Source organism: Drosophila montana, unplaced genomic scaffold (assembly GCF_035044405.1).
Source record: "Drosophila montana isolate Dmon_TW-CO22-7 unplaced genomic scaffold, ASM3504440v1 contig_2438_1, whole genome shotgun sequence".
NCBI classification, from domain to species: domain Eukaryota; kingdom Metazoa; phylum Arthropoda; class Insecta; order Diptera; family Drosophilidae; genus Drosophila; species Drosophila montana.
The window spans coordinates 881466-909289 of NW_026997315.1; the positions used below are offsets into that span (position 1 = coordinate 881466).

At 38.4% G+C, this 27824-nt stretch overlaps 3 protein-coding genes and 1 long non-coding RNA gene across 8 annotated transcripts in view; 3 read left to right on the forward strand and 1 right to left on the reverse strand.

Moving 5' to 3' along the window:
• mbl (muscleblind) overlaps positions 1-27824 on the reverse strand; it is a 228494-nt gene that overhangs the window by 166677 nt on the left and 33993 nt on the right. The gene's annotated exons all lie outside the window — the stretch shown is intronic.
• On the forward strand, positions 4424-5454 carry LOC135427994 (uncharacterized). Its single transcript, XM_064681774.1, has 2 exons — positions 4424-4584; positions 4654-5454. The coding sequence occupies exons 1-2, from the start codon at positions 4558-4560 to the stop codon at positions 5395-5397; spliced, it is 771 nt and encodes a 256-aa protein (XP_064537844.1). The 5' UTR covers positions 4424-4557; the 3' UTR covers positions 5398-5454.
• On the forward strand, positions 22686-25758 carry LOC135428149 (uncharacterized). Of its 4 annotated transcripts, none has more exons than XR_010436214.1 (4): positions 22688-22816; positions 22894-23159; positions 25118-25682; positions 25744-25758. It is a non-coding gene; the product is annotated as an uncharacterized LOC135428149 (long non-coding RNA). The 4 variants fall into 4 exon arrangements; XR_010436215.1 differs by lacking the exon at positions 25744-25758 and having other exon boundaries at positions 22802-22816; positions 22894-22913; positions 22972-23159; positions 25118-25643; XR_010436212.1 differs by lacking the exon at positions 25744-25758 and having other exon boundaries at positions 22686-22816; positions 25118-25643.
• On the forward strand, positions 25788-27346 carry LOC135428148 (uncharacterized). 2 transcript variants are annotated; one of them, XR_010436211.1, is made up of 2 exons: positions 25788-25880; positions 26616-27346. XR_010436211.1 is itself a non-coding variant. In XM_064681968.1 (2 exons), the coding sequence occupies exons 1-2, from the start codon at positions 26184-26186 to the stop codon at positions 26895-26897; spliced, it is 387 nt and encodes a 128-aa protein (XP_064538038.1). In that variant the 5' UTR covers positions 25919-26183; the 3' UTR covers positions 26898-27332. The 2 variants fall into 2 exon arrangements, 1 of the variants encoding a protein (XP_064538038.1); XM_064681968.1 differs by lacking the exon at positions 25788-25880 and adding an exon at positions 25919-26288 and having other exon boundaries at positions 26616-27332.

Consider the following 27824-nt stretch of genomic DNA (forward strand, 5'->3'; position numbering starts at 1 on the left):
TCGCACACAAACTAAATTTATAATTAATTAATTTAATTTTACCCTCTTAATTTAGCCTGCTTAATTTATTTATGTTGAAATTTCTGTTTTGAATGTAATTAGAAATTTAAATTAATTTTGAATGCATTAACGATAATATATTTTTAGCATAACAATAAATAAATTAAACGAAAAAGGAATTATGTTTCGGCACGTCGAAGATTTAATACCCTTATATATTTTTAATGAATATTTAAGAATGAATATTTTTCCATGTAAGAACCTACTTTTCGATCAGTCATGCCTATGGCAGCTATGTGATATAGTGGAACGATCCGTTTCCGACATATGTACTGCCTGCAGCTGAAGACGGATATATGCAAAGTTTCAAGTCGATAGCTTGAATTCTGAGAGACAGTCGGACTTGGCTATATTAACTATGCTTTTGATGCTGATTTAAAATATATATACTTCTTGGGGTCAGAGTTGTCTCCATCTCTGCGTTACACATTTCGAGACAAAATGATAAGGCCCTACAGAAGATTATATAAGAAACTCATATATTTTGCGTGGCGAGGAGAATTATAAACCTCGTATTTGATGGCTTTGCTGAAGGTTGAAAATCGAACATGTTATTCTGTATGATCTGATTTTTTACCGATGATTTTTTGGCACACATGTGCTGCCTAAAACAGAAAGACAGCCTTTGCATTGTTTTTCGGAGGTATCTTTAAAGATGAGAGAATATTTTGCTCCGAAAAAGAAAGACAGGCGAGCATGGCTATGTCAATTCGGCTGTCGGACATATCTCCTCCTTCTGAGCGATGCATATTTAATGACAACATATTACTTATCCTCTAGAAGGCTATACAGATAGTTTAAATACTTCTTCCAGCTTATTAATTGCCCAAGAACGAGTTTCATGGCACATTATGTACGAAGAGAGTCTGACCCTCTGTGCCGGGGCCAATCATCTAGTAAGTGAGGAATATTGAGCACTCCGGCAGAGGGGATGGAACGGACGGCAGTTAAATTGCAACCTAATAAGCGCGGTAATTAACTTTCCACAGTGCAATATCACCTGCAGACGCCATCGCTGCATTATAATTATTAATCAACAGCAGCTTAAAGATTTTAATTAAAATCAACAAGAGAGTCGAGGCACCAGTTGTTCTCGCTGCCGGAATCCGGTGTCCGCCGGACTCCGGGACACCCTTAATTCTATCTCTCGCTTTGTCAACACTATGGCAACAGCCAAGTCGCGCCACCCGCTCGATTTCTTTTCATGCAGCCGCAGTGACCTCCATCGAAGTGCTGGTGCATGGGGCAAGCATGTGTCCTGCACTTTTCCCTATGCTCGACCATTTATACAAGCCCGGTGCCTAACCCGAAACCCGTGTCCCTTATAACGTACATCTACTGTAGTTGCTGTTACTCCAATTCTAGCTGCAGTTTGTTTGGTTCGATTCTCTTATCTTTTACTCTTCGTAGGGGCAGGCACCCGCTGAAAATGCGTTCAAGAGGGTATATAGGTTCTGTGCAAATGCGGCTGATTGGCAATTAATTAGAAAATAATATTTTTTTTTTTAAATCTATTTTATATTAATCTTAATAAACTTATGCATCGGCTAGAGACTATAAGAGCTAGTGGGAAACTTTGCACTGCTTTTTGAAAATATCGATTTCCGAAATCGATAATGTATTCATTTGCAGCTCAGATTCTATTGTGAACAAACAAATGTGGCATAAAATCTATGAAAACAATTTAGAATATATCAGAAGCCGAAAGTGGGGAGGCTCAGGGCTCCATCCTTGTGTAATTCATTTGGCCAAACGTAATTTGAATCTCCCATTGACAATTTTTTGCATAAACAATCATTGGGGTCGTCAGAAATCATAATTACTGCCACAAGATACATTGAGGAGTGCGTTTGGGCCAGCAAATTGGAATGTAAATAATATCTCAGCGCGGACTGGTCTATTTACGGGTCCATGGGCTCGAAACCTTTGTCCACATCTCTAAAAGCATCGTTCACCTTGCCTCTATTGTCATCAGTTCCTCCCAGGGCATACGAGTCCAGCAAATAGCCACAGCAGCGTCAGCGAAACCTGAACCGCGCATGCCGTAAAAAGTATTGATGGAATGGTAATAAGATCTTCGATTGACATTCGAAAAATGAAAGTAGAGCCGTAGAGAAAGTAGAGTATCAAACCAGTCTGTCTGTCTGTTAATGTCAATAGAAAATTTTAGCTCCTTGGAGGATCCAAAATGCATTCACGTACCCTAGCTGAACACAGGGTATATGATATATACAATATTCCAATCGTGAAAAATCGCGAAAAGATGCTCTAAAAATTATTATTTTACTCAATTAGAAGGTGAAAAGCGAGAGAGAAGGAGAGAGAAAAAGGGGAGTGAGTGAAAAGCTTCAAAAAAAATGGGATTGATATATATTAAAATTTCATATAACAAATTGATCAATAAAACTTGGTTTTAGTTGCTTAAGGTTCTACAAATAGCAAAGATTCTTTTAAGTGTTTCGCGCAGTGTTTATTTTAGTACACAGAAATATACCGAACAGGTTCGGTTTACGTCTCAGGTTTTGGTTCATATCATAATTTGTCATATATTTTGACGATACAATTATGTTTCTGCTTAATGCCGTAAATATTTTAATACTCGAATCGATATCTCGATTGATATATTCTTCAAATATGCCGAGCTAATTGCTATGGTTGGAAGTTGTTGTGCTTTGGGAATTATATCATTTATAGAAAATTAATTTGGACCGATTCAGATTATGGATGGTTTGGAGCAACTGGTTTGATTTAAGATTTAAGAATCGGTTGCATATATATCCTTGATCAAGAGCCGGCCTGTCCGATATGTCTCTCTCTCTCTCCCCGTTTTTTTAGAATCAGTTAATCACAGATTAAGTGTATACAAGGTATCGGCTAGTCGAGCAATCGCGACTTGATTTTAGTTGTTTTGCAACTTTGCCAAGTTTCAGTTTCAGTTGCAATTACTTGGCGCACCTGAAGTGGAAGTCGGGCCAAAGGTTAGCGACTATTTGTTTGTTTGTTGTTGTGGCCCGCGCTATGTATGTGTGCGTGTGTTTGTGTGTGGACAAAGGTTTTAGGTTTGCGCCAGTGCCCCGCCCAATTGCAGCAAGCATTTTCCTACACTTTTTTTCGTATATATATATGTATTTTTTTTTATAGTTTTTCGCTTTTCTGTTGACTTTGCGCTTTCTATTTGCGCTTTGCTGTTGTTTGTTGAATTCCAACTGCAATTATGTGAATTTTTACCGTGCACAGCATAAAACAATTTAACCCGCCTCGCCCCGAACAGCTCCTTGCTTATAGATACACGAGAAATCTATCTATAGAAATATAAGTTAGCCTGCAGCCGCAGGGCGAGCAAGTTTTGGTCAAGCTCAAAGTTAAACAGGACGGCGAAAGTAAACTCCGCCCAAAAGTCCAACAAAAAAGAGATAAGGCAACGCGCCGAAGGAAAGAGTAGATCAATTCAACAATGGAGTTGGGGCTTTGCTAAGATAGGATTTCGGACAGCTGCTTGATTTGAATTGAAGTCAAGAAAAATAAATCAATTGAACCCTACAAATAAAAATAATAAAAAATCATGCATATATCGAATAAATATTCAATTCCTCATATAACTAATTTATATCTAATTTAATCTAATTTGATAGAAATATAGATAAATATTTCTATTTATTTTTTATTCGTGTGAATAATTGAGTTTATGTATTTATTCATATTTATTTTTAACTACTTCTTGAACACATCATTTTTTTATTTTCAAATATTTAGTTAATTTTTCTTTCCAAAAATATTTTGGCAGGTTTTTCTTGTCATATTTAGTTTCTTTAAATAGAATATTATTAAAACCAATGTAAAATACTGTCATCTCTGTATATATATGTTATAACATATTTTTATTTATTTATACGAAAAAGAGAGTTAATATATTTATACATATTTATATTTAATTTCATATACAAATATTCTAATTTAACTTCCTAAGCACAAATTTTTTTTTAATTTTCAAATATTTAGTTAAATAGTTTTGACTCGTTTTTCTTGTCATGCTTAGTCTAATTTCATAATATTTTCAAAACCAATTTAAGTACTTTATATCATGCACAGATTTATATTTTAGTTATATGTTTAGGAAAAGCAAAATAACTTTTGGTACATTATTTTTTTCTAATGAAACTTTTAATGTTTTTTATACTAAAGTTTTTATAAAGTGACAGATAAACTTATAACAAAAGAATATTTGAAATTAATAAGAACTTTATAAAAAGCAACCTTTAAAACATTCTCAGTTTCAGATTTTTTGTTTTTTTTTGTACGTATTTGTAAGTGTCGAGTAGGCGCTGATATCGAAACTGCCAACCTGGTACACATGAGAATTCCTATAGCTTCAGTTTTGTATTGGTTTCCTGATAGATCACACAACTAAAAAATTTAATAGGCTTTTGATAAAGTATTTCCAATCTTAATTTTTTTCATTATATTTTAGTCAAGTTTTGAGAGACAAAAAAAACGGGAATGGCTGAAACTAACAACAAGAAGCGCGTAAGTAGACAAAAACTGGCCGACCTTTGCAAAAATCGACCGACCTTTGCACTGCCAAACTGTCAACAGAAGCCGCTTCAGGACGTTTTTATTGAAATCGAGCCTCAAGCCATGGACGTGGAGCCGCAGTCAACAGCAAATGGAAACGAGGCAAAAGAGGCGCCAGCGGAGCCGCCGCAAGAGGAGCTCACAAATGCGGCCAAGACCGCAAGGAAGCCGCGTGTGCGCGCCAAGAAAACGCTTAGGCCGAGCGTCATTCGGCGCATTTGCCAGATTCCCTCCAAAGAAAGCAAGGAACTCAGCAGCAGCAACAACGACGCCGAGGTCATGTACACGAACTCGCAGTTCGGCCAGCTGTTCGATCCATGCAGCCGTTCCGCTTGCAACATGTGCACCTTGGCGCCGCGCCGCCGCACCAGGGTCAGAAGCACGGCCGCGACCAGAAGCAAGTCCAAGTCCAAGGCAAAGCGCTCGTCGGCCGCATCCAAGCGCAAGATGAGCGCCAAAGTTAAGCGACATTACACAACCGCCTGTGACAGGCGTTTGGCTGTTAAATCCCTGCTAAATTTCGAGGTATCAAATCGCTCGTTGCCCACTCAATCGAAAAAGCGCATCCGCCAGTGCCTCTGCACCGAACTAAATGGCCACGTCTACAAACTGATGGACCTGCCCAATGGCTTGCACGATGGCAGCTCTTTGATGCTCTCTTTAAGACGTCGCCAGCTCAAACGCACCTCATCGAAGCCTCGGCTGGCCACCAAGCGAATAGTTGGCAAACGACCCACCAATGGCCGAAAAGTAAACAAGAATTAGCCTAAGTTCGTTTTCAACATTTCTACAATTATTATGTGAAGCAAAGGTTTGATTTAAATAAAGGATGTGTAATATTTACGCAATTAAATTATGTATGTGTATGCTTCCATAGCTGTTCTAGAAAAAGCATTCCGAAAACTAGCTTGATTTTTGGCAACATACTAAATATTTGTATAGCTTTTGGTTAGGGAATAATAGTTTTGTCATTCATAATATATATACATAGTTGATCACTATCGACAGCCGAGTCAACATAGTTAATCCATGCAAATCGGTCTGTCAGGCTATCATGGGTCCGTCTATCAATAAGAATTGTAAGTTATATTAAATTATGTCAAGTAGGCAAGAGATTTACTGTTGGAAAATCACTGAACAAACGGGTGAAATTTAATATCCTGTCCGAGAAGATGAAATGATAAAACTGGGCTTTAGTTTTATTGCGCTTATATATAAGCCATATCCTTTAATGTCGCGCCAATATACTATAGAAAGAATCGGTCGAAAAATAAGCCATTGTATACAAACTTTTTTGCTAAAGACCTTTCTTTTACCTTGTTCTACATTTGCTATACTAAGTTAACCTTTTGCTCTCCAGCTTAATATTATTTCAGAACAGCCTGAAAAAGATACAAATATGGATTTTTGGGATTTGGGCTTTTGTTTTGTTTGCTAACTATATATGTATATATATATATATATATATTTTTTTTTGTTTTATTATTTAAATTTCATACAAGATACATATTCATTTTCGTTGGAAAATAACAAGATGACAGAGAAATGTGTGCATTTAGGCTAAGTATGACTTTAGATGAATAAGAGGCAAATAAAATAGTTGACTAATGAATTAAAGGGTGATATTTAAGGTATAGCCAATGTTCTGGCTCCATCTTAAATTATAACCACAACTCAGAAGCTATTATTATCTAAACCAGGACTTGTGTAAACTTTAAGGGAACTCATTATGGCTGCAAAGGCTGTCAGCTCTTAGAGAACAGATCCCGTGAATTTTCTTCCTCCATGTACATATTTTGTTTGCTTTTTTTTCTTGGTTTTGTGTATGTAATAGCGTCCGCGTCCACTTCCGGTGCGACAGTCCCGCCTGTCACGTAGACTTTCAGTTTGCTTTGAGTTTTCAGTTACAAGATTTGGCCAGCGAAGCAATCACCAAATAAAAAGCGAATGCTGGACAGTTGCTGAGCTGAGTTTCAATTTTCACTTAAAACAAAGTTGGCACATGTCGAGCAAAAACTAAAAAAAAAAACAACAAAAAAGAAAACAAACACATGACCAGGGAGGGAAATTACCACTGCCAGAGACAGAGAAAGGCGAAGGTGAAAAAAAAGCAACTGCACAAGGAATTTTGGGGGGCGCTCAGGCGTTAAGAAAGCGCGTCTAACATTGTTGTTGTTGTGTTTGTAATCAGAGCAAAGTAGCGGCAGACACATGATCCACCACCCCCCAATCTACAACATGGGACAAAAAAAAAACCCCTCTGCGCCGACAAGCAAGGGCTTACGTGATTTGGCCAGCGCGTTTGGCATTGCAGCAAATCACAGTTCGCGTCAAGGCAACTGCAGCAAACGCCAACAACAACATTTCAAGAAGAAGAAGTAGAAGGAGCGGAACCAATCAGAACTATCATCAGCCTGCCGATGGTTAAATACCCTTGGAAATATTCTAACTAAACTTGCAAACGATCAAAGCAAGCTGCACGCGTTATTACTAATTCTTTTTAATTCTTCATCTCTCTCTCTCTCTTTCTAAAACCGAAAGCCGAGGGAATTTGACGTTTAAACTAGCCTAAAACTAACCTAAAAGTAATATACTAAACTTTAGCAGTTAAGCGAGGCTGGTCCCGTCTTTCGTGAATGCAATCCCAGCATTTTTTTATTGTCATTGAGTAATAAATATATCTACATAAAAAATCTGTTTATTAGTAAATGGTTAATACCCGTTAACTAGTTCTAGGTTATAGATGTAAACTTGTTGTTTGAAAACATGTGGTACGGTTCAGGTTTAGGGTAAGCTGTTCTATATCCAACTAATTCGATTTAAGTTTTGGTGTATGATTAATTAGTTATGGGACTACCAGGCTCAGACCAGATCGGTTTAAGCCCGGTTTGCCTTAAGATCCAATTGGAAATGGCTTCTTTGTTAAAATGATGCTCGTGGCTAAATCGTAATACCCAAAGCAAGGGTATAAGCTTTGTAGAAAAGTAAAAAAAGGATAATCAAATATTTCTATGTGTTAGCTTTGTTCTGATGAACACAAAAGCAAATAAAAAGCAAAAAGTTTGTGGCTCACGTGGCATTTGTTTTGGCAACTGTTTCCTCTCATTGCTTCAATGTTGGCAAATCGACAGAACGTACCTGCAATGCACAAGAAAGAACTTTGTTATTGTCCAATATAAGGAAACAAGCTTATAAATGTTCAAATATATATCAAATTTGTACAACCAAACAAATGAAAATACACGTTTCTGGCCAATGGAATCGCCTATTTATCTTTCTGACCAGTTCACTTAACCCAATCAATTAATTTATTATAACTGTCATTATTCGTAATACTAATAATATTAGTATTGTTATTATTCTTAAACAATTATTATAACTATTCCTATTACTATTACTCTTACTAGCACTTTTTACTAAACGTGCCTAACAGAAAACAAAACAAATAAAATCCGTTACAAACATGGGACTTAATGTAATTTCTTGACTATATTAAATCAATCAATTATCAGAAATGATGGCGAGAGAAATGGCGAGAGTTTTGGCAGAAGGATGTTTTTTATATGTAGGTCCTCTGAATATAGGAATATAAATTGTTGCACCTCTCAAATGGCGCTACGGAAAATAAATAATTCACGTGTAGGATGTGTGGAGGAATACACGTTATAAATTGCGGATTTTATTTATTGTCGGATCAATTCGATGCGAAGTTTACCAATGTGGATCATTTCGGCCAAAATTGTGGCCGTAACCGTACCAGCCGTCGGTGTAAGCTGTCGTCTTTGTAACTACTGGACGGACAGGCGGTGGTAGTGTAGTTTGCTTGACAACATTATTGTCCCACCACTTTCTGATAACTCCCTTTTGTTGCTCCATATCGTACTTCATTCTTCTGCACATATCCAACCGTATATTCTTTTGATAGCCCCATTCGCACTTCGCACTGCGTGGACCTATTTGCAGCACACAACCGTCTGCCTCATCGTTCCACACATAGCCGGGGGCACAGCGACTTAATGCCACTTCCAGATCGTCTATGAGCGTTTGCTCCAAGCTCGGCGGCGACAAGCCATTTGGCAGCAAAAGCCCAGCTTCTGGCAGAGCAATGTGGGGCAATGACAATGCCAAGCCATTCAGAGCCTCCATAGTTTGGCAACTGATTCCTCACCTGTCGATTGCCACGGAATATACACGATTTATGGCATTCAAATGCCGTGATTGGATTCGATTTGCATATCCGTTGTAAATACAATTAGTGTAATGTAAGAATATGTGTTCCCCACAAGCTTTGCATTTAAATAAAATGATTAGACTGTGACAAATGCATGTTTGTGACAGATCAAGATAATATCATATTTTCAGTTCGTCTGTGCCGCCAAAATCGATTATTATCATTAGATATTAGTTTTTCACCCAGTTTCCGGTCGTGGTATATTAACTTCTGCCCGTACCATATTGAACTCCACTTATATTTAAAAATATGTATGATGTTCATCGATAAAGTACCATAAGTTGGAACCAATGGTTTCAGCCCATATTAGTCATCTGGTGAGCATCTAAAAGCCGAAAAATAAACATTGGTGAATCTATCGCCCAAGCAATCTTTAACACTATTTGCACCAAAGGTGTCAAAAGACACCTTTTAAATTTTTAGCATGAAATTATTTTCTAAGTTGAATAATTTTTTCTGAATTTACTTTTTGATTGATTGTTAAATTAATTTAGTGGTAGCATAATCCTCGACAAAAAAAATAAGAAGAGAATGATTTTAAGAACTTTTTCTTCTCTTATTAGCTTAGGTGTCAAAAGACCCTTTTTGGTTGAAATATGTATACACAAAACCTTGGTAGAAAAAGTGTTAATGCGATTTTGGGAAAAGTGTGAAACACGTCCCAAATAGATTTTCATAAAGATCTTCGGGAATAAATTAAATCCCGAAACTTCACTCACACAAACACTTGATCTAAATTTCCAGCAAGGAGAAATGGATTTTCCGATAAGCGTGAAACACCTGTCAAGTGAATTTGAACAAACATCTTTGTAAGTGAGCTAACTGCAGTGAGAATTCCCAGCTCTTACGGTTTGTGCTGTGCATTGAACACCAATCAGTCAGTCAGGATAAACTGATTTATGTATAGATATATATATCTCTAATCGGTTTTTTATTGGTTACACTTGAATAATAAGCTTATGCTAATTACTCCGCCCAGGTTTTTTACTTGACGGCTTTCGTTTCTTAGGATCCGTCGTTGGTGGTGGCTCTATTTCAAGGCTCCAGTCCATTCCTTTCTTATCATTTCCACTAACAGCCCATTGACCAATCATCTTACTGCCTGGGCCTTGTGGCCCCATTTGACCGACCCCAGCAGTTTCAGCTTGATCAGCGTCTCCATCGGCACTTTCGGTAGTTGCGGCAGTCCATTCCAGTGGGCGAGTAGGTTTCCATTCTTTTCGGGTAGTACGTTCCGTGGTTTTGATCGGAAATATAGAGCCGAAGGCTTTACGGATGCTCCCAGGCTGCTGACTCTGCATGTAGACCAGCCGTGTGCACATGTTAAGATAGGGATCTTTACTATAGCCATATTTGCATTCAGACGAGCGCATCGAAATATTGGGTAACATCTGTTCAAGTGGCAATACGCTGCTAACACTGGAATTCTCAGGAACCAGAGACTGTTCCATAGCTCAGTTGTCGTCCTCAACCTTTTGATGTGGCGGATCGATAACAAATAGCTCAGCTTAATATTAAATACATTTCATTTTAAATACAACTGCATCTCTAGGCAAATTTGTCACAGCAATTTAATAAAGTTTCAACAGTTATGCAATATAAATTGAAAATCGATCCGTTTACTGTTGTCTTACCATTGACAGTGTCACCTTAACAGCGCTCGTCCATCCATGAAGTATTATATAAAATACTAGCGAGTACAACCCGGCCTTGCCTGTGGCACGTATGTTATAAAATCAATGTTCTCAAAAAGCTTTGAAAATGATTTTGAAACTAATCGGACGGTTAACAAACAACTTTCATACAAACGTTTTCCGCCAACTTACCACTGTTGCGGGTGGAATTTCCCAAATCGCTGAAATACGTATTTATTAAGTTCTTATGTAGACCTTTGAAAATAAGTTTGAAGCAAATCGGACACAACTTGAAACTTCGCACAAAAAATCTTTAAATCGCATTTCCTCCGAAGATGTTTGAATTCTGCGAAAAGTGTGAAACACGTCTCAAATGATTTTTCTTATAGATCTTTGGAAACGAATTTGAGCGCCAAACGGCAGCCACCAAATCTTTGACCTCCATTTCCACCAAGGAGGAATGAATTTTCCTAAAAGTGTGAAACACCCCTCAAATGAATTTGAACAAAGATCTTTGAAAATAAGTTTGAGGCCGATCGGATGGTAAACAAAAAAGTTACATACAAACGTTTTTCGCGATTTTTCCACACTTGCGGGTGGAATTTCCTGGAACCCCGTCTTAACGTGCACCTACATCACATAAGGTAACTACAGTGAAAAGTTCAGCTTCCAAGCTCTTACGGTTTGGGCTGTGCGTTGATCACCAATCAGTCAGTCAGTCAGTCAGTCAGTCAGGACAAACAGTTATATATGTATATATAGATTATTTAAAGTGCATTTGATATTCTGATGCTTTAGGCACAGCATTTTATAGTTCTGCTTGCTGTAAAGGTGATTAAAGTGCTGATTTTTGTTGCAGCAATAAATTGAATTTACTGGCTAAATAATCGCTGTAATTAAGAGATGCCCACGCACAGATACAAATACATCAGAGCATATACAACACACACACCCACACACACAAACACACACACACACACACAACTAAATCAAACAAACAAAATGTCATTACAAGCTCCTACTCCTGCGTTAATTCATCCACCTTCTCCTCCTGCCTGCTACAGTATCGCTTTCTGTGGCTGTTTCTGGATATGCCCATTAAGGGGTATATTTTGCCGAAGGGTCGGCGCTTAAAATACCTGCAAAAATTTTCGCATGCCATTAAATTGGGCAGCTACCGCGTTAATGGCTGCCTCTTTATGTGTGTGTTTTTGTGGGTGCGTATGTGTGTTGGTGTTTAGTTGGTGGTTGCCAAAAGGGAATGGGTAATTGGGGATGGGGAACAGGATACTCAGAGCGGTATTGAATCCCGGCACTGACTGTGCTGGCATTTCATCATTGGGTTTGCCAGGCAGCCTCTGAGTGCGCATTTAATGAGTGAAATTAAGTAGTCTACTTGTCGAGTACAAACTGAATAAGGCGTTGGATACGCAGCAAAAAGCTCGAGGGCTGCACTTATAGTTCCAAAAAGGTTAGTTAAAAAGGGTAAAAAAAAAATTTTTTATTTTAACTGACGACATAATATTATTTCCAAGCTTTATTTCCTTCAAAAATATACTACATTTCTTATTTTATTTATACTACTTTTATCTATTTAATGATGCATTATATAGTATATTGTGTTCGCAATTTTAACAAATTTTCTTTTTTGGAAGGGGGTAAAAAAAATGTTAACAAGTTTTTCAGCGAACCTCGCCTTGATTTACTTTGATATGCATCGGTTGAAATTCAATTCGAGTTGACCCACATGGCGAATGCGCATTTTGCTGATACCATCGTCATATTTTCCATGAGGCACTTAATCAGAGGGCTCATCAGCTGAATTTAGGCAATATACATTCAATTCAATGTCAAAGTTCACGCAGACAGATTGAAAAACTTTGACTGGGCAAAGACAAACGATTGACAGTGGAAAGCTGCAGGGGTTGCCGGTGCAAAAGCCACTAGAAGCGCATTCACACTTGGCCAAAGGATAGCGAAGTCCTTTGCCGCTTTCAATGAACAGTTGGCAAAGTTAGCCGTAACCTTCACCTGCTGCCGCCTTATTGTTTGTTTGCCTGTCGCACTGTCAGTTGCACTGCCAAACGGCACACTCCACTAAACTGTCGCCTACAAGCAGCAGAGTCGAGGATTGTGGCAGCCCCCACTCCATAACCACTGATAACGGTTTATCTACAGCTGCAGCAATTTAGCTCCTTGCCCCGTGCAACAATTTCATTTAAGTTCGCATCAAGTTGCTTCACGTTGAGTGACTTGACTGACTTGACATTCATCATCATCAGAGCTCGCAAGGAAAAAAAAGAAAAAAATAAGTAGGACTGCTCCCTTTGGGAGCGCCAGACCCTGGCCTTCTCCTACGAGGCGGAAGTTGTAGATCCCAACAGTTGATTCTTTACTCTATGGACATTTTTTTAACTATCTATTTAAAATATGAACTAAGACGGATAGATTTAAATTGTCTACGGTCGAAAATGGGTGAAATAGTTAAATATAAAACTTGAAACACAAAACTTGCATTCGACAATGCATTGATTGATTGATTAAATAAGTGGATTGGAAGAAATTGGTTGCATTAGGGGAATTAGTGATATTTATTTATTCTATGCTCTATTTATAACTGTCCATGTATGTCTATGAAAATCTCGGAGGCGAAATCAAAAATCGCAGTTATTGTGTACCAAGCGCAGATCATATTGTTTTGGCCCACAAGTAGGTTATTGAATGGGATTTAAGCGCGGAATATATTTTTTTATTAAAGTTTAAGATCAAGTTATTCAAATGCAGCCGCTCAGTGGCGATGCTTGCACTTTCAAAACCATTTTATGCGTTTCTAAATCAAGTATGTACACGCGCACATCCAGGGGCACAGTTGACACCTTGGGGCGTCCTCATATCACCCACAGAGAGGCCATCGGTTTTTATCTAAGTTTAGTGCAAAGCAATTGCAACATGTTGCAGGCAGCTCAAGCATATTGCCGCTTGTTATGTCAGCTGCTGCTGCTGCTTCTTCTTCTACTGCTTCTTCTTCAATTACCCGAGAGAGAAACGAGAACAGAGTGAACAACTGACAGCTTGGCTAAAAGTGAAGGCAGTAAAATGTTGGGGCGTTTGCTGCCATATGACATGATTTTTTAGTTCTGATTCGGCATCAACTTCAGCTCGAGAACTTGCCGCAGGACAACGGCGGCGACGCCTGCATGCAAAATCTAGGCAGCAGCAGCAGCAACAACAACAACAGGGACGAACTTTTGCTTATCTGCGTCACAGCCGCAAACCAGAAACCGTTGCCCAGAATTCCAGCCACAGAAACAAACCCACACCCACTCACACTCCGATTGGCTACGTCTTGACCCCCCACCCCACAGCTTCTTACCCAACAGCTAGGCAACGTCTTGAGTCATTTCGCTTCTTCTTCTTCTATTTTATTATACCCTGGACCCATAGGTAATGAGGGTATAACAGGCACCAGAAGAGTTCTCCGACCTTATGAAATATATAAATGCTTGATCAAGACCAAGAGCTGCGTCTGTCTGTCCATCTGTATAAACGCGTTGACCTTGAAATTTATGGTAACTAGAGAGTTTAAATTTGAATCATATGTGCGAAAAACGAGCTAATTATGTTTTGCCGACAACTCTCTTTACTTCGATTATATCGATAAGAATCGATTTTGTGGTAAAGTTTTTTAAACATCACTCAGAATTTATAAGAGCTAGATACACTAACGGTATGCAAGCTCTTGTTGGGTATCTATAAATTAAAAATATATTAAATATATTTCCCCGCATTTTTCACAAATTGGGAAAATACATTTATAAAGATAGAGCTTTTCGATTTGGTGTACGCACTTATTTTTGTGCCATATTTCAGTTTGAAAAATTTCACAAAGGTCGGACATTAAAAAACGAAGATAATCAGGGAAGCATTTCCCTAAAGGGGGGACTAAAGGAAGAAGAAGCACAAAATCAAAGTTAAAAAGGACTAAAGGCAGAAGAAGCACAGCAGCTGCGTAAAGTGCGCCGCCATTGAGTACTTATTATTCAATAATATAGAAGGAAGCAAGAGTGTGTGCAACGGACGTTTGGCGCAGAACTCAGGGTATCTCCTGGTCAGGCACTCCCAAGCAAAGCACACTCTCTTGTACATTTTTTAGACTTGCCGCGTCAGATTGTCTGCGACTTGCGCACGTCCTTGTCCTGCGCCTGTATCCTGCTGACTGCTGACTGCTATCTGGTTCCTTGCTGCGATTTCTACACACGCTGCAGCTGGAGCTGCCTCAGCTCGTCGTCGGCATCTTGTTTGTGCGTGTTGCTTTTTATTTGTTGCACAAAATTGGGTTTTAGTGGATTTTGTGGCAAATGATTTTTGCTGCTGCCGTTACGCTTGCATAAACTTTAATTTAATTTCGCAACACACCGAACAGAGCACAAAACTTGGCCAAAGTGAAATGGAGGCTAGGAAAAAAAAACGCACACACAACTGGCAGCAAAAACTAAATAAAACATGTCTTAACTGGCAGTCAGCGCTGGGTAAAATGCTTCATTTTTCTTTTCAGCAACAGAATTTCCCATTTTTAAGTGCAGCAGATCTGTTAAGGTTGCACATGAGCCAAGGTTGCTTCAAGAGATAAAACATGAGGATATGCTGAGAGTTGAGATCGCATTGCAGGTAGGAGTAATAGTTAATTTTAGTATAAGTCAAATGATGGATATGATAGTCGATGACCGTTTTATAGGGTGCCCGATATTCGTATTTGTTCTATAAGTTTACGAGGTAAATAAATATATTTGAAATAACTGCACATTTGGTAACCTATTTTTCACAAACTATTCGGAAGTAGTTCATCAGGTTAAATTTTAAAATGTTATAACCTCTTCAGCCCTGATTTTCTACCATTGAGTTTAAGTTTTCGAAACACCAGAAAGTAAATTAAAATCGTTCGCATATCAACGTTTGCTTTTATCGAAAAAGCCAAAATGCTGTCTTAGTGCTTGCCAACTGCTGTTGTCAACCTTCCGTCAACCAAGATAAAAAATTGATATACATAAATATTATAGCAAATGGGCAATTTTTGCCTTGCTGTGTATCCACATGTTGGCCGGTTTTAGGAAGCTGGTTACGAAAAACTTTGGTTTAGAGTCCCATTATTTGAAAAACACTTTTCCACTGTTTACCGAGATTTGCACGAGATTTGATGATCGCATCTCCTCGTTTGTTTTTTGTTTTATTAACAAACTCCTTTTTAAATACTCCTTACCAATTTAAAAAGAGAAAGTAAGGATATCTTCGAGACACCGAATATTTAATAAACTTGCAGATATGTGCGAATAGTGATCGAAAATGTCGAAAAAATCTTTTAAAATAGAAAATTTTGCCATATAAGATCCTACTATTCGACCGATGTTGATAAGATAGTGCAACTTAAAATGCCGAGTTTCGGTAAGATATATTGATAACCGAAAAAGTTTTTCATACAAGAATCTACTTTTAGACCGATCGTTTCTATGGACCGATCCGGCCGGTTCCAACGAAAGACGGACATATGCAGAGAGGCAAAGAGGACAGAAAGACATGGCTATATCAACTAGATCAAGAATATATATACTTTATGGGATCGAAGATGTCTCCTTCTATGCGTTACACAATGAATGACAAAATCAGAATACCCTCAACAAGGGTATAATGAGTATTCTTCAAGCAAATGTTGTGGCAATCTTAGGATATTTGCTCTACAGAAGAAACGCTCGCAAATTAAAAAGACTTGTTCAAATTTCTTAAGCTTAATTTAAACTGCACAAAAGTAAATTCATAAACACTTTACAAGTCAGAGAACATGGGCTATAAATTTAAAGGTAAGCACATACACACACACACTCACACATAATCAGATGTTGTGCCATTTTAGAAATGCACAAAAGTGCAATTGAGTTGAAAGACGTGCCAAAAGGGTCTACATGCCTTGACTCTCTGGGAAAGAGTCGTAAAAATGGCACTCGCACAGATGCACAGGTGAAAAATTATAGCGTAAAATTCATATTTGATGACTTTTTGATTGCCAGCCCGAAAGCAGTCACCGTCATCGTCGCAGTCGCAGTCGCAGCATCCGCCTTCTGAGCTGCAGCTTCAATCTTAGCCTGCAAGGCGCTGCCACATAATTCAACGAAAAGTGCTTTCAATGGCGTCATTGTCAACGTTTGTCGTGCTCCACATCATCATCATCATCATCATCATCATCAGTATTGTGATTATCAACATCAGTTGTAGTTGTCGCTGTTGATCCAAAGCAATGCCAAGCACCGGGCTTAAGTTGAAGCCGGATTTGGGCCATGCACTTCACGTGGCCGCACAGTTGTCGCAGCCATCACACAACGCTGACATCAACTTTGTGTGTGTGTGCACTCCTTTTCATTTTTCAATTGGTATTTTTGTGTCGTCTTGTGCACCTTGATGATGCAGTGCTAGAATTTCAATTGTGACGCAGGATATTCAGTGAGGTCAACACGGCGTATGGTTAATGCGCGCAATTTAATATTAAAACTTTAAATAATGACAAAATTTCTATTACTATTTAAACAATGAATATAAATTGTTTGGATTTGATTCTTTTTATTTTTATTAAAGCCTTTTTCGATTAAACTATGAAGTCAGCCAAGTTTGTATCAGGTTTGTATACTAAAGTCATAAGTTGAAATAGAGTGTATTAGGGAGCAAATGACTAGAGAACATTTTTTTGCACCTGGCTTCAAGCTGCCGTAATATACATTAAACAGACGGACGGAAAAATAGACTTCTATTTATATTCTTGTATAAGGACTTATAATTTTCTCATGAAAAGTATAACGCAGAAAAAGAGACATCTCCGACCCCATAAAGTATATATACTATCGATCAGCCGAGTTGATAAAGCCATGTCCGGCTGTCCGTTTGTCCTTCCGTCCGTCTATCCATCTGTACTGCTGTTTCTATACGAACTAGTCTTTCAGTTTTGAAGCTATCGTCTATTGTAAGCGGTACATATGTATGTCGGAATTGGCCGGATCGGACAGTTGCCATAGGAACGATCGATCTTAAATTGAGTTCTTGTATGAACAACTTTTTTGTTTATCAAGATACCTTACCCAAACTCGGCATTTATAAGTTTTTCTATGCTCCCTACATATGTATATGTAAAATATTATCAACATCGAATCATCATATAGGCAAGATCGGTCAAAAAGAAGGTTCTTATTTGGCAAAATATTATGTCAGCATTTAATAGTTTTGCCATTCTCCCATATCTGCAAAAGGTATCGAACATATCCTTACTTCTTTTCTTTTAATTTTATTTTTAAAGTTAAAAATTGATGAAATGAACTCTTAACACTTTATCTGAATTTATCAAAGTATGAATACGCTCTTTATTTGTTTGTAAAGAAATTAATAAAGCATCACCCTCATCCTAGACAGTAAATTTTGATTTCTGGTAAATTTATGACATGGGCAGAACTTAAAGCATTGCCTCGGCAACCTTTTGTTAATTAAAAAGCGGCTCATCTGGTTTTACCGTCAATGCATTTTTGAATCCCGCAATGCGCAATTAATTGTGCGTCGTTATTTTTTCTTTTGGTTTTTTTTTGTCTTTTTGTGAGCCGGCTAATTTCAATTAAAGACCAAAGAGCGCGCTGCCCGTGCGAATCCCCCAGTGTGTTAATGTGTAGGCGGGAATGTTGATGACACTAATGCTTACACACACACACACACACACAGCACGCCCATGTCAATGTGTTAATGACTCGACGGCATTGCATAAAGTGCGGCGCTAATTTTCATTGTTGTTGGGCCACCGACAGTGTGTGTTTGTGTGTGTGCGTGTGTGTGCTGTGTGATGGTTGTGTGTGGAGTGCCGGCTGTCAACGCCCGGCAGCTCTTGTGTGTAATGATTTGTGCCAGTTTCTCCTTCCTTCCTTTTGGCGCTTGTGCCTGCCTACCCTTGGCTTATGTCATACAATTTATAAAAACTTTTTGGCAACATTTTACGCGCAATTATGAACAAACCCCTTCCCTCCCCCTCGTCCACCACCTTCAAAATCATTATCAAAAAAAAAACGAAGAACAAAACTCACACACACACACACACACACACTCACACATTGTGTTACTTGTTGACCTTAATTACATGTCTCTTAAGTACGCTAGTTTTTTGTAAGGCCTTCAATTTGAAAATTCAAATCATCATGCACAAAAAGGCTTTTGTAATATCGGTGCCTATTTTCTAGGATATTTTGCTCATTTTTCGCCAGATTCTTCCTTAAGTGCTACATAGTATAGTCATACGATCTTGATAAGACTTGACACATATATATGAAGGATAGCTTAAATAGTTGATCAAGATATCGTGATAAACAAAAAGGTTATTTAACTTAATTTTAGACCGATCGTTTCTAAATGACATAGTTGTCCGATCCGGCCGGTTTTGACATATGTTCTGTCTGCAACAGATTCACATAATGTTCCAAAACGATAGCTGTAAAACTTAAAAACTAGTTTGCATTGAAACAAGCAGGCGGACAGACAGACGGACTTGGGTACTTGAGATCGAAGATTCTCCTTCTATGCGTTACATGTCTTTTGTTTTCGTTTTCCATGCGATCAGAGAATGAAGTTTCTACGAAGAGATTTAAATTGATCTTTACGGGTGGGATGCTTCTAGGAGGTGATTTGAATCGTTTTTCACGGGCGGGAATTGGATAGAACTTCTTCTATAAAGAAATAAATTCTGTAAACTAGTATGAGACAAACGAACCTAGCAATATGGACTTGGCTGTTGTTACTGAGCAAAAATATATATATTTATTTATATATATATTTATTTAATGACCAAAATATTAAACTTAAATTTATGTCTATAACGTAGAGAATTTATAAATTTAGTAACGTTAATTTAAAAGAACAAATTGGTTCTTCTAGAATGTCCGAAATCGTAAAAAACAAAACATTCTATTAGTATTTATGTATCGGTGTTATGTCCAAAAACCTTTGCGATGACCGCAGAAGACAATATTGAAAGGGAATGGATTATTTTGATTAGTATTTGGACCGCACTTCCTTCTGCCATGGCAACTGGCACTGGATCTGACTTCCTTATGCCTTGCAGGGTATTGGCCCAAGGAAAACAATTCCAGCATTTTTTTTGGTTTGGTTTTATAAGCCATTTGGCGATTTTACAACTTTGCTGGCGCCTGCCTTATGCCAAACCCAAACCAACTGTGGCGCGCTCGTCAGCGTCATCGCTGCTGCTGTCTTTTGCCGGCGCCATGGTTGGCAAATCCCAGCCGGAGTCGGGCTCGGGGCTCCCAACTCTGCTGCACAGTAGTATGTGTTCGTATCGCGTGCGGTGCTCGTGATGGCAGTCGCCAAAATGGCGTTGCGTGCTGCCACGAAATGTTTGTTAACCATTTTTTTTTTCTCTTTTGAGCCAGCTAAATAAATTCTGGCAACGTATGTATGTGTTGATACGTACATACATATATAATTAAATGTATATATTGGCACACGCATCGAAAATTTGTATGCGTCACAGTCATATTCAGAGTCGGAGACAGCGCCAAACAAAAATCATAAAAAGATTTATGGCGCTTTCAAGGCAAAGACGCGGAGACAACGCGGAGACAACTATAAACCATAAAAGCCAACCCCGAGGCCCAAAACTGCGTGCGAAAAGTGCTTTGCGCCTTCCGTGTTTCGTGTTGTGCCCCCAAAAACTTGGTAGCCCTAATGCGAAATGCGAGCAAAGTTGATAACTAAATGGGCATTGGGGCAAGATAGATAAAGTTGAGCAGTGAATGGCCATAAATCGAATGGATATCCGAGCGGTCGTAGCAGTCGAGGTGATGATTGTTATTGGCTAATGAGGCACGCGTGTGCCTCAGTAATGCAATGACATTGTAAATCTGGACGGGGCGACTATGTCGAACTGTAGTAGAAACTAGTGTGCATGACGGCAGCAATCTATATAACAAAGTCCCTTAACTAGAGCTTAGCTAAAGTTCCGAAAAACTCCGTGATTCAGTTACTTAGCCAACTGACAATCGAGGATCTAGATCTTAGGCTAGTAAACAGCTGCCGCTGCTCGACTATATCCCAGACTTATAATAATAGTAACAACGAAGAGATATTTTGGCCCAAATTGTAAGCATTGCTCATGAGAACTTGCCAAATTGTGTTACCTATTTTCAATGGCTGGGGAATATGAAAACCTCGGCAGCTGTTGGCCGTTTCTTAATGTCTGGTGGTACTTGTGGGCTGTGTAAAAAATGTGGCACGTCAATTCGAAATGCCGCCACAAAAAAATAAAGATGAAAACCAGTGCATCGATGGTGCCAGCCTGTTGCCAGCGAACATGCCACAAATCCATCAATGCGCCAGCGTGCACTACACTTTCGACTTTGGCTTTAAGGTGGCCCGTTGTTAATTTATTGACTATTGCTAATTGAACTCGCAACTCGCAACTCGAGAGCAGCGGCGGCAGCTCAATAAATTAAACGCACATTGGTCAAAGTTCATAAATTAAATGCACGGCGCCTGCAGCTGCCTACGACCCATTGCCATATTTGTTTCGGTTCTTTCGTTTAGGAGCCCGCGCGGCTTGCAGCAGCAGCAGCGGCAGAAGCAAACAAAAACAAATATGAAAGTAAAATAATGAAAACAATGCTACAATTGCGAAGGGATTTCCATGAAACTTGACTAGGCAATACCCTGTACAAGATACGCTTTATTATTTCCAAGAAGATAAGCTTTAGTCAGGTCAGTCAGGCCGAAAAACAATAAATGTAAGAATAATAATAAAAAAATTAAAGCAATTAAAATAATAATAAAATTAGCCTTTTAGCCATTTTAAGGCATGTATACTTATAGGCCGCATACGTGAGGAAGATTTTAATAATTAATAATTATAATAATAATATAACTCTTTTAAGAATCAAATAGCTAACAATTTAAGAATAAGTCCCATTAGTTTAAAAACTTATTTCTTGAATAAAAAACTATTATAGCCTAGCTTCAATTCTTGCAAAATTTATATACTCAACGATATTTATTGTGATTACAAAATCTCTTTTCTATTGATACATATTCCCAAAGCGCATTTTATTGCCACCTTTAACGCTTTTTTACTATTCTACCTAATGCTCGCACATACATCCATCCCAATTTCTTGGCAGAGGGTGTACAAAAAAAAAAAAAAGGAAAAAGTGCCACCAAGCATAATTTACCTCGCTGAAAGTCAACACGGATGCCGAGCGTTAAATGCGGCGGCTGTTCCAGCTAGGGCCTCTGTTCCGGCACCAACACAGGCTGCGCTTCAGATGCTCCCCCCGATGTCGTAGCGCCCATAAGTAGGCTGCAGCGCGAAGTTGGCTTTCGTTTTTGTATTCTACTTTGTCTGCCTTGGGCGCTTTGTTCGTTGCGTTCTTTTTTCTTTTGGAGCCTGGCGCAAAATTTTATTGTTACACAAAGTTTCCAATTGCACAATGAAAATGGGCGAGAGTGGAGCTTTGAGCTGGGTCTGCTCCAATTGCCAGCTCCAGCGCTTGGAACAGTTGTTGGCCACTGTCACTGCCACTGCCAAAATGTTTACGCTCACTGACCACGCCCAATGCAACGCCTCAAAAATTTGGGCCCCTGCAATTGCGAATGCATTAAAACAATGCAGTTTTACAGTATTCGCCGCAGCATGGCACAAAACCTGCCAGAATCGCTCTGCCTTTTGTTGCCCTCAGTCCGTTTGCTGGCGGAACAAGTAAAAGTGACTGGTCGGGTGTGCCCGACTGGCAGATGAAGACCGTACCTAGTTACCTTCATAAACTTTCCAGGTTTCTTCTGTATATAAAATGAATGTTCAAAAAGATCATTAAACTGATCTTGAATGCGATCGGATGGTATGCAAAAAAATGTTCAAAGAACCATTTTCAATCGAGGAAGCCCACATTTTGCGAAAAGTGTGAAGCACGCCTCCATTAACATATATATATGACTAGTTGTTTATATTTTTAAATCTTTGTTTACAAACCTCAATAAGACTGTCTTGAGAAAGTTGCAGCGATTCATGTTCTTCTAAAAATGTAATAATCTATAATTTATTTAATAATGTTGATATATTTAGGGTTCGATTTGTTCCATTGTACTTAATCGAAATTTAGTGTTAAGATTGAACTCAGTAGGCTGATGAATTGAAATTCAGAGGACTAGTACTTGCTTTCTCAATTCTTTTCATTCGTTGACTAGAGCTCGTATAGGAAACAACATTTAAATTTAACATAGAAATTCACTTGATAATATATAAGTAAGTACAAGTAACAATGTAAATATTTAGTATTTTTGTCTGAAAATAATACCGAATTTGTATTTCGTCTTGAACAGTTTTTAACCAGCAGGCGGCAGTAAACAATTTTTACGACCTTTGAGTTGAATTCGGAATTTTCATCATTCTCATTTCAGCTCTTCAACTGCAAAACACAACAAAACTTTTAAGAAATTTGTAACAAATTCTTCATTCTTCAAAAGACGTTAGTTTAAAAAATTTCGAACTCTAAAAAAAAATTATTTGATTTTCGATTTATTTCTTAACACTTTAGTTTCTAAAGAGCTCTCACAGACAATAACAAAACCTAACAAGGAAAATTTAAGTAAGTAACATTTTGATAAAATTTCTTTAAAAATAATAAAAAATTCTTACCTTTCAATAGTTTCATAATGGCTGAAGCACCAGTTACTCCGGCAGAAGCAGCACCTGCACCAGCAACAACTACTGCTGGAGCGGATATGTTCGAGGGCAACGCTTGGCTAACTGCAGGCGCAGTTATGATGTACTCCACTTGGGCTATGTGGGTCAAGCTGCGAAATTTGAAAATTGCGTCGAAGACCGAAGATGAATCGATCGAGAACGAATCGATCGAAAACAAATCGATAGAGGATGAATCGATCGAAAACGAATCGATAGAGTTGCGCCTTGAGGGTCAAGCTGCGCAAGATGACGAGCGGCGAAAAAAGTTAATTGAAACAAATGGACGGGGATAGAGACACGCGCGCATTGTATTTAGAAGACACGGAAGACACTTTGAGGCGTTGAAATGCTTGCGATTTTAGGGGGGTCGCAAGTCAATTTTTACGCTTTACAATCATAACCACTCGCACATAAATACACACATACACTTTCACATACACTTAACAATTTGCTGTTGCCTAATTGTCGTTTGTGCTACTATGACAAGTGGGGTGCAAGAAAAAATAAACTGACAATTAACAAACTGTAGAAGAAATTAAATTTGTTTTTGTCTAGAAGGGGTGGGTCAAATAAACTGAATTTAAAATACACCCCTGTTTCAACTCGCAATATGTTACTCTTGAGTAAAAACATATCGGACCCGTCTGTCCGTATGTATGAACGTGTCGATCAAGCAACCTACGTATTTGTTCCCGATAATCGAAATCGTAAGTCTCGTAGATTTGGCGATCTAGTCACCAAAACTAGAATAGTATATGCTAATCAAGAATTTTTCATTCTGTAGCTATCGCCATTCTCTGCCTCCGCCCCATAGTATCAACTCAACTAAAATCAATAACACCAATTTAAACACAAATTTGAATGCTGTTGTCTTATTGAAAATACGAATATTCTATCGTCCACTAAGATCTACAGCATTGCAATCAAAATTGTATTGTAGTCTGTGCTGTGTGTTTATTTTTATTAATGCTAAAATAAACGAGCTTTTCGCTAGAGCTATATTTGGTGTGGCTAGCAGAGAATTTAGGGTATCCCCTAGTCGGGAACTCCCGACTCTTACTTGTTTTAGCACATCTTTCCTAAAACAAAGGGGTGTTTGGGGGCAAAAGGCAACTAGAAGTGAAATATGCTGGCAATGTGTACACTGTACCACAAGACGAGGTTGGGGGTGTAAGATATCGTCTTATTTACGGAAATGTCTCGTCGTTCGGATCAAGAATTTATTTATATATACTGTATGGGATCCAAAATGATTCCCTATAGTTTTTGCAAACAGCTGGTTAACCATTTCCCGGGCATAAAAAAAAAGGGTATGCCACATGTAAGTTTCAATCAATATATTTCACTTTATGACGATGTGCCCTAGTTTGTTTGCAAATGTCAGTATATGATTGTCATTTTTGCCTACCTGTTCAGATCTAATTTTTTAAGAATCAATAATCAGATCCAGTTATCAATTTACGCGACTGAGGAAAGCAGAAGTATCTCCATGTCGGACTAAACACTCATCTTATTTTATTTCTAAAACAACTGTAGAAATATAAATTAACTTCAGCAGGCGGCTGTAAACAATTTTCCGACCTTTGAATTGAATTGGGAATTTTCATCATTCTCATTCAACACTTCGATCTCAAAGCAACACAAAACTTTAAAGAAATTTATAAATTCTGTAAAAGAAGCTGGTTTAAAAAATTTCGAATCTAAAAAATAAATTATTCGATATTCTATTTATTTCTTAACGCATTCGTTACTAAGAGCTCACACAGACAATAACAAAACGTAAAAGGGAATATAATTTAAGTAAGTTACAATTTGCTCAGTTTATTCAAAAAATTAAATAAAATTGTTTCTTTTCGATAGTTTCATAATGGCTGAAGCACCAGCTACTCCGGCAGAAGCAGCACCTGCACCAGCAACAACTACTGCTGGAGCGGATATGTTCGAGGGCAACGCTTGGCTAACTGCAGGCGCAGTTATGATGTACTCCACTTGGGCTATGTGGGTCAAGCTGCGAAATTTGAAAATTACGTCGAAGACCGAAGACGAATCGATCGAGAACGAATCGATCGAAAGTAAATCTATAGAAAATGAATCTATCGAGTTGCGCCTTGAGGGTCAAGCTACGAAAGATGACGAGCAATATTTCGTGGCTGAAAATGCACGATCCCTAGGGCGTTGAGAAAGAAATGGATGAGGACACGGATACAAATTGTTATTAGGCGTTGATTTGCATATGGTTTAAATTCAATTGATTCCAAATTTTAAAATTGTTTCTGCTTCGATTTCAAGTGAATTTGGTTCAAATGCGAAAATAAAAGGAATGGCGCAGCAAAAAATAAAAACGTAATATAAAATCAGGACGAGGTGGGTCTTTCCCCCCTCTAAATTATGGCGTCTTAAACTATACATGGTCGCTGGGTTCAGGGTATCTCGTGTTTTTACATAATCTGCTTAATATGTTTACCTGGCACGAACCTTGTTGACAGCGTCAAAAGCCGTTAAAGCGAAGAGCAAACAAGACTGGTCAAGATGGGAAGACTGTAACTGAGGACCGACAAACAGCTGTGACAGCATGTTGTGATGTGGCTTGGGCATAGTATTTGGGCATAATGAAAATGCTAAGGTAAATATAAATACGCTAAAAGTATGCTGTCCGGGCTCAGTCGGGCTCTGTTGCAAATCTGTAAATACAAATTTGCTAAGCATTCGGGCGCGGGCCAACCAAACAAAATGTGTATTTCGCATTGCATTTCCATTGATTTGTAACACATTTGGCAACCGGTCGACACTCCATCAATTAAAAGCTCTCAGCTCGGCTCCCACCAGCTACAGCCGAAGCGCCATCAATCAAATTCGCCAACGCGCTCGACATGCCATTATGTCATGACAGCGACAAAAACTAGTCACAGGAACGGATTCAACGGCAATGGTCACTGGCAGGAAACTGGAGCATATGCAGCCACCACAACACCTTTCGCTTTCGCGCTGCCCGTCTTCCAATTGCGTGTTTGCCAATCTTTTGGTGACGGGGGTAACAATCTAATGAATACAACTCTCAATTAGCCATCGTGCGATGGTCTTTCAGTGCACTTCATCCGTCAAAGTCAATACTCAAAGCTATAGTGAATGCGTCAACTGTTTTACAATTGTAATTTATTCTATGGAGGATATGATGAAATCTATTGACGCGCCTGCTTCGAGCGCGTCCTTAATTTGCACTGTTAGTCGGGTTCTGAATATTCTCATACGGAAACCTGTTCGAAAAGTGACATATAGACAACATCTAAAAAAAGTTTTCAAATTTGAATATCTCAAAAATAATCTGCTAATTTTATTATTTTGGTTTTGTTTTTTGCAGCAATCAAATATGCTGGATGATGATCAACTCGCTGTATCTGACAACGAATCGTTTAGAAATGAAGGGAATAATCTCTATTCAGTCAACGCCTGGGTAACCGCTGCTGCTGTGGCTGTCTGCTCGGCCTGTGCCCTGTGGAACAGCCTGCAGGTGGTGGTGGAAAGAGATGATGAGGCAAGTAATGGGCATGCGGCCACCGAAAACATTGATATGTTAATCGCAACTGATATGGGCAAGAGGCAAAGAGACGACATTCAGCCGATGCAAAAGCGATCACATTAGCTGACGTTCTGGTTGTTTCAATCCCAATCGGATATGAAATTGCAGTTGAAATTGAAGTTGCATCATCTAGATGTTTCCTAAGGCATCTACATTTTGCCATCTGGATCGTTTCACAATAGTTATTTTTATATAATTTTTTTTTCAGCGTTGAAACAATTTTGTAAGTCCGTTAAGCAAAATTAAAATCTAAATAATATTTGGGTTTCGTGTTAGTACATTACAGCTTGTTGTAGCTGGTTTAATTATGCTACCAAGTATTTCATAACACGCCGCAAACATGTCTGCGCGGACCGCTCTAAATAAGCAAATGCTCAGACAACTATTTTTTTTATAGCAATTTTCTTTCTTTTTATACCGCCACAAGCCGCTTTTCTACTCTTGCTGCACATCTCTTGGCTATGTCAGGAGTCTTGGTCTGGCATTTAGCTATGACATAAATTAAATCGCATACTCACAAAAATTATATTCAAATTATTGTTAAAAATTTTGTTTTTAATTAAAAAATTAAATATTTTGTACAAAGCTCAAATAATTACGATATTTCTTATCGACGAAACCTCTTTTTTAGCATAAATTGATGTAGTACTAAATTCTAATTATATGTATATATTAAATAGTTGCAGGGTATCTATGATTCGCCTTGTTTATCTTTGCGTGCTGGCAACGCGCTGATCGATTTCCTTGGCGTCTTTTCTGTTTCATTTTCACTTTTCATTTTAAATGAAATATGCTTTGGTTTTTCTTTCGTTACTCGCCACACACACACACGCACACACTCGCACACATAATAAACGCGCTTTTGGCATAATTACTTGAGCCAGCGGCAGCTACAGTGCAATCGATAATTATGATGTCAGCTAGGCTGTTGTTGTTTTTGTTGTAGTTGTAGCTGTAGTTTTTATCGTCATCGACTGTCTCGATAATATG

What these genes read in the sequence shown, in the direction of transcription:
- LOC135427994 (XM_064681774.1), top strand. Translation starts at nt 4,558, where the DNA reads ATGGCTGAAACTAACAACAAGAAGCGC. An exon ending in AAACTAACAACAAGAAGCGC is followed by an intron (nt 4,585 to 4,653) that starts GTAAGTAGACAA and finishes AACTGTCAACAG; the next exon opens with AAGCCGCTTCAGGACGTTTT.
- LOC135428148 (XM_064681968.1), top strand. Translation starts at nt 26,184, where the DNA reads ATGGTCACTGGCAGGAAACTGGAGCATATGCAGCCACCACAACACCTT. An exon ending in CCAATCTTTTGGTGACGGGG is followed by an intron (nt 26,289 to 26,615) that starts GTAACAATCTAA and finishes TGTTTTTTGCAG; the next exon opens with CAATCAAATATGCTGGATGA.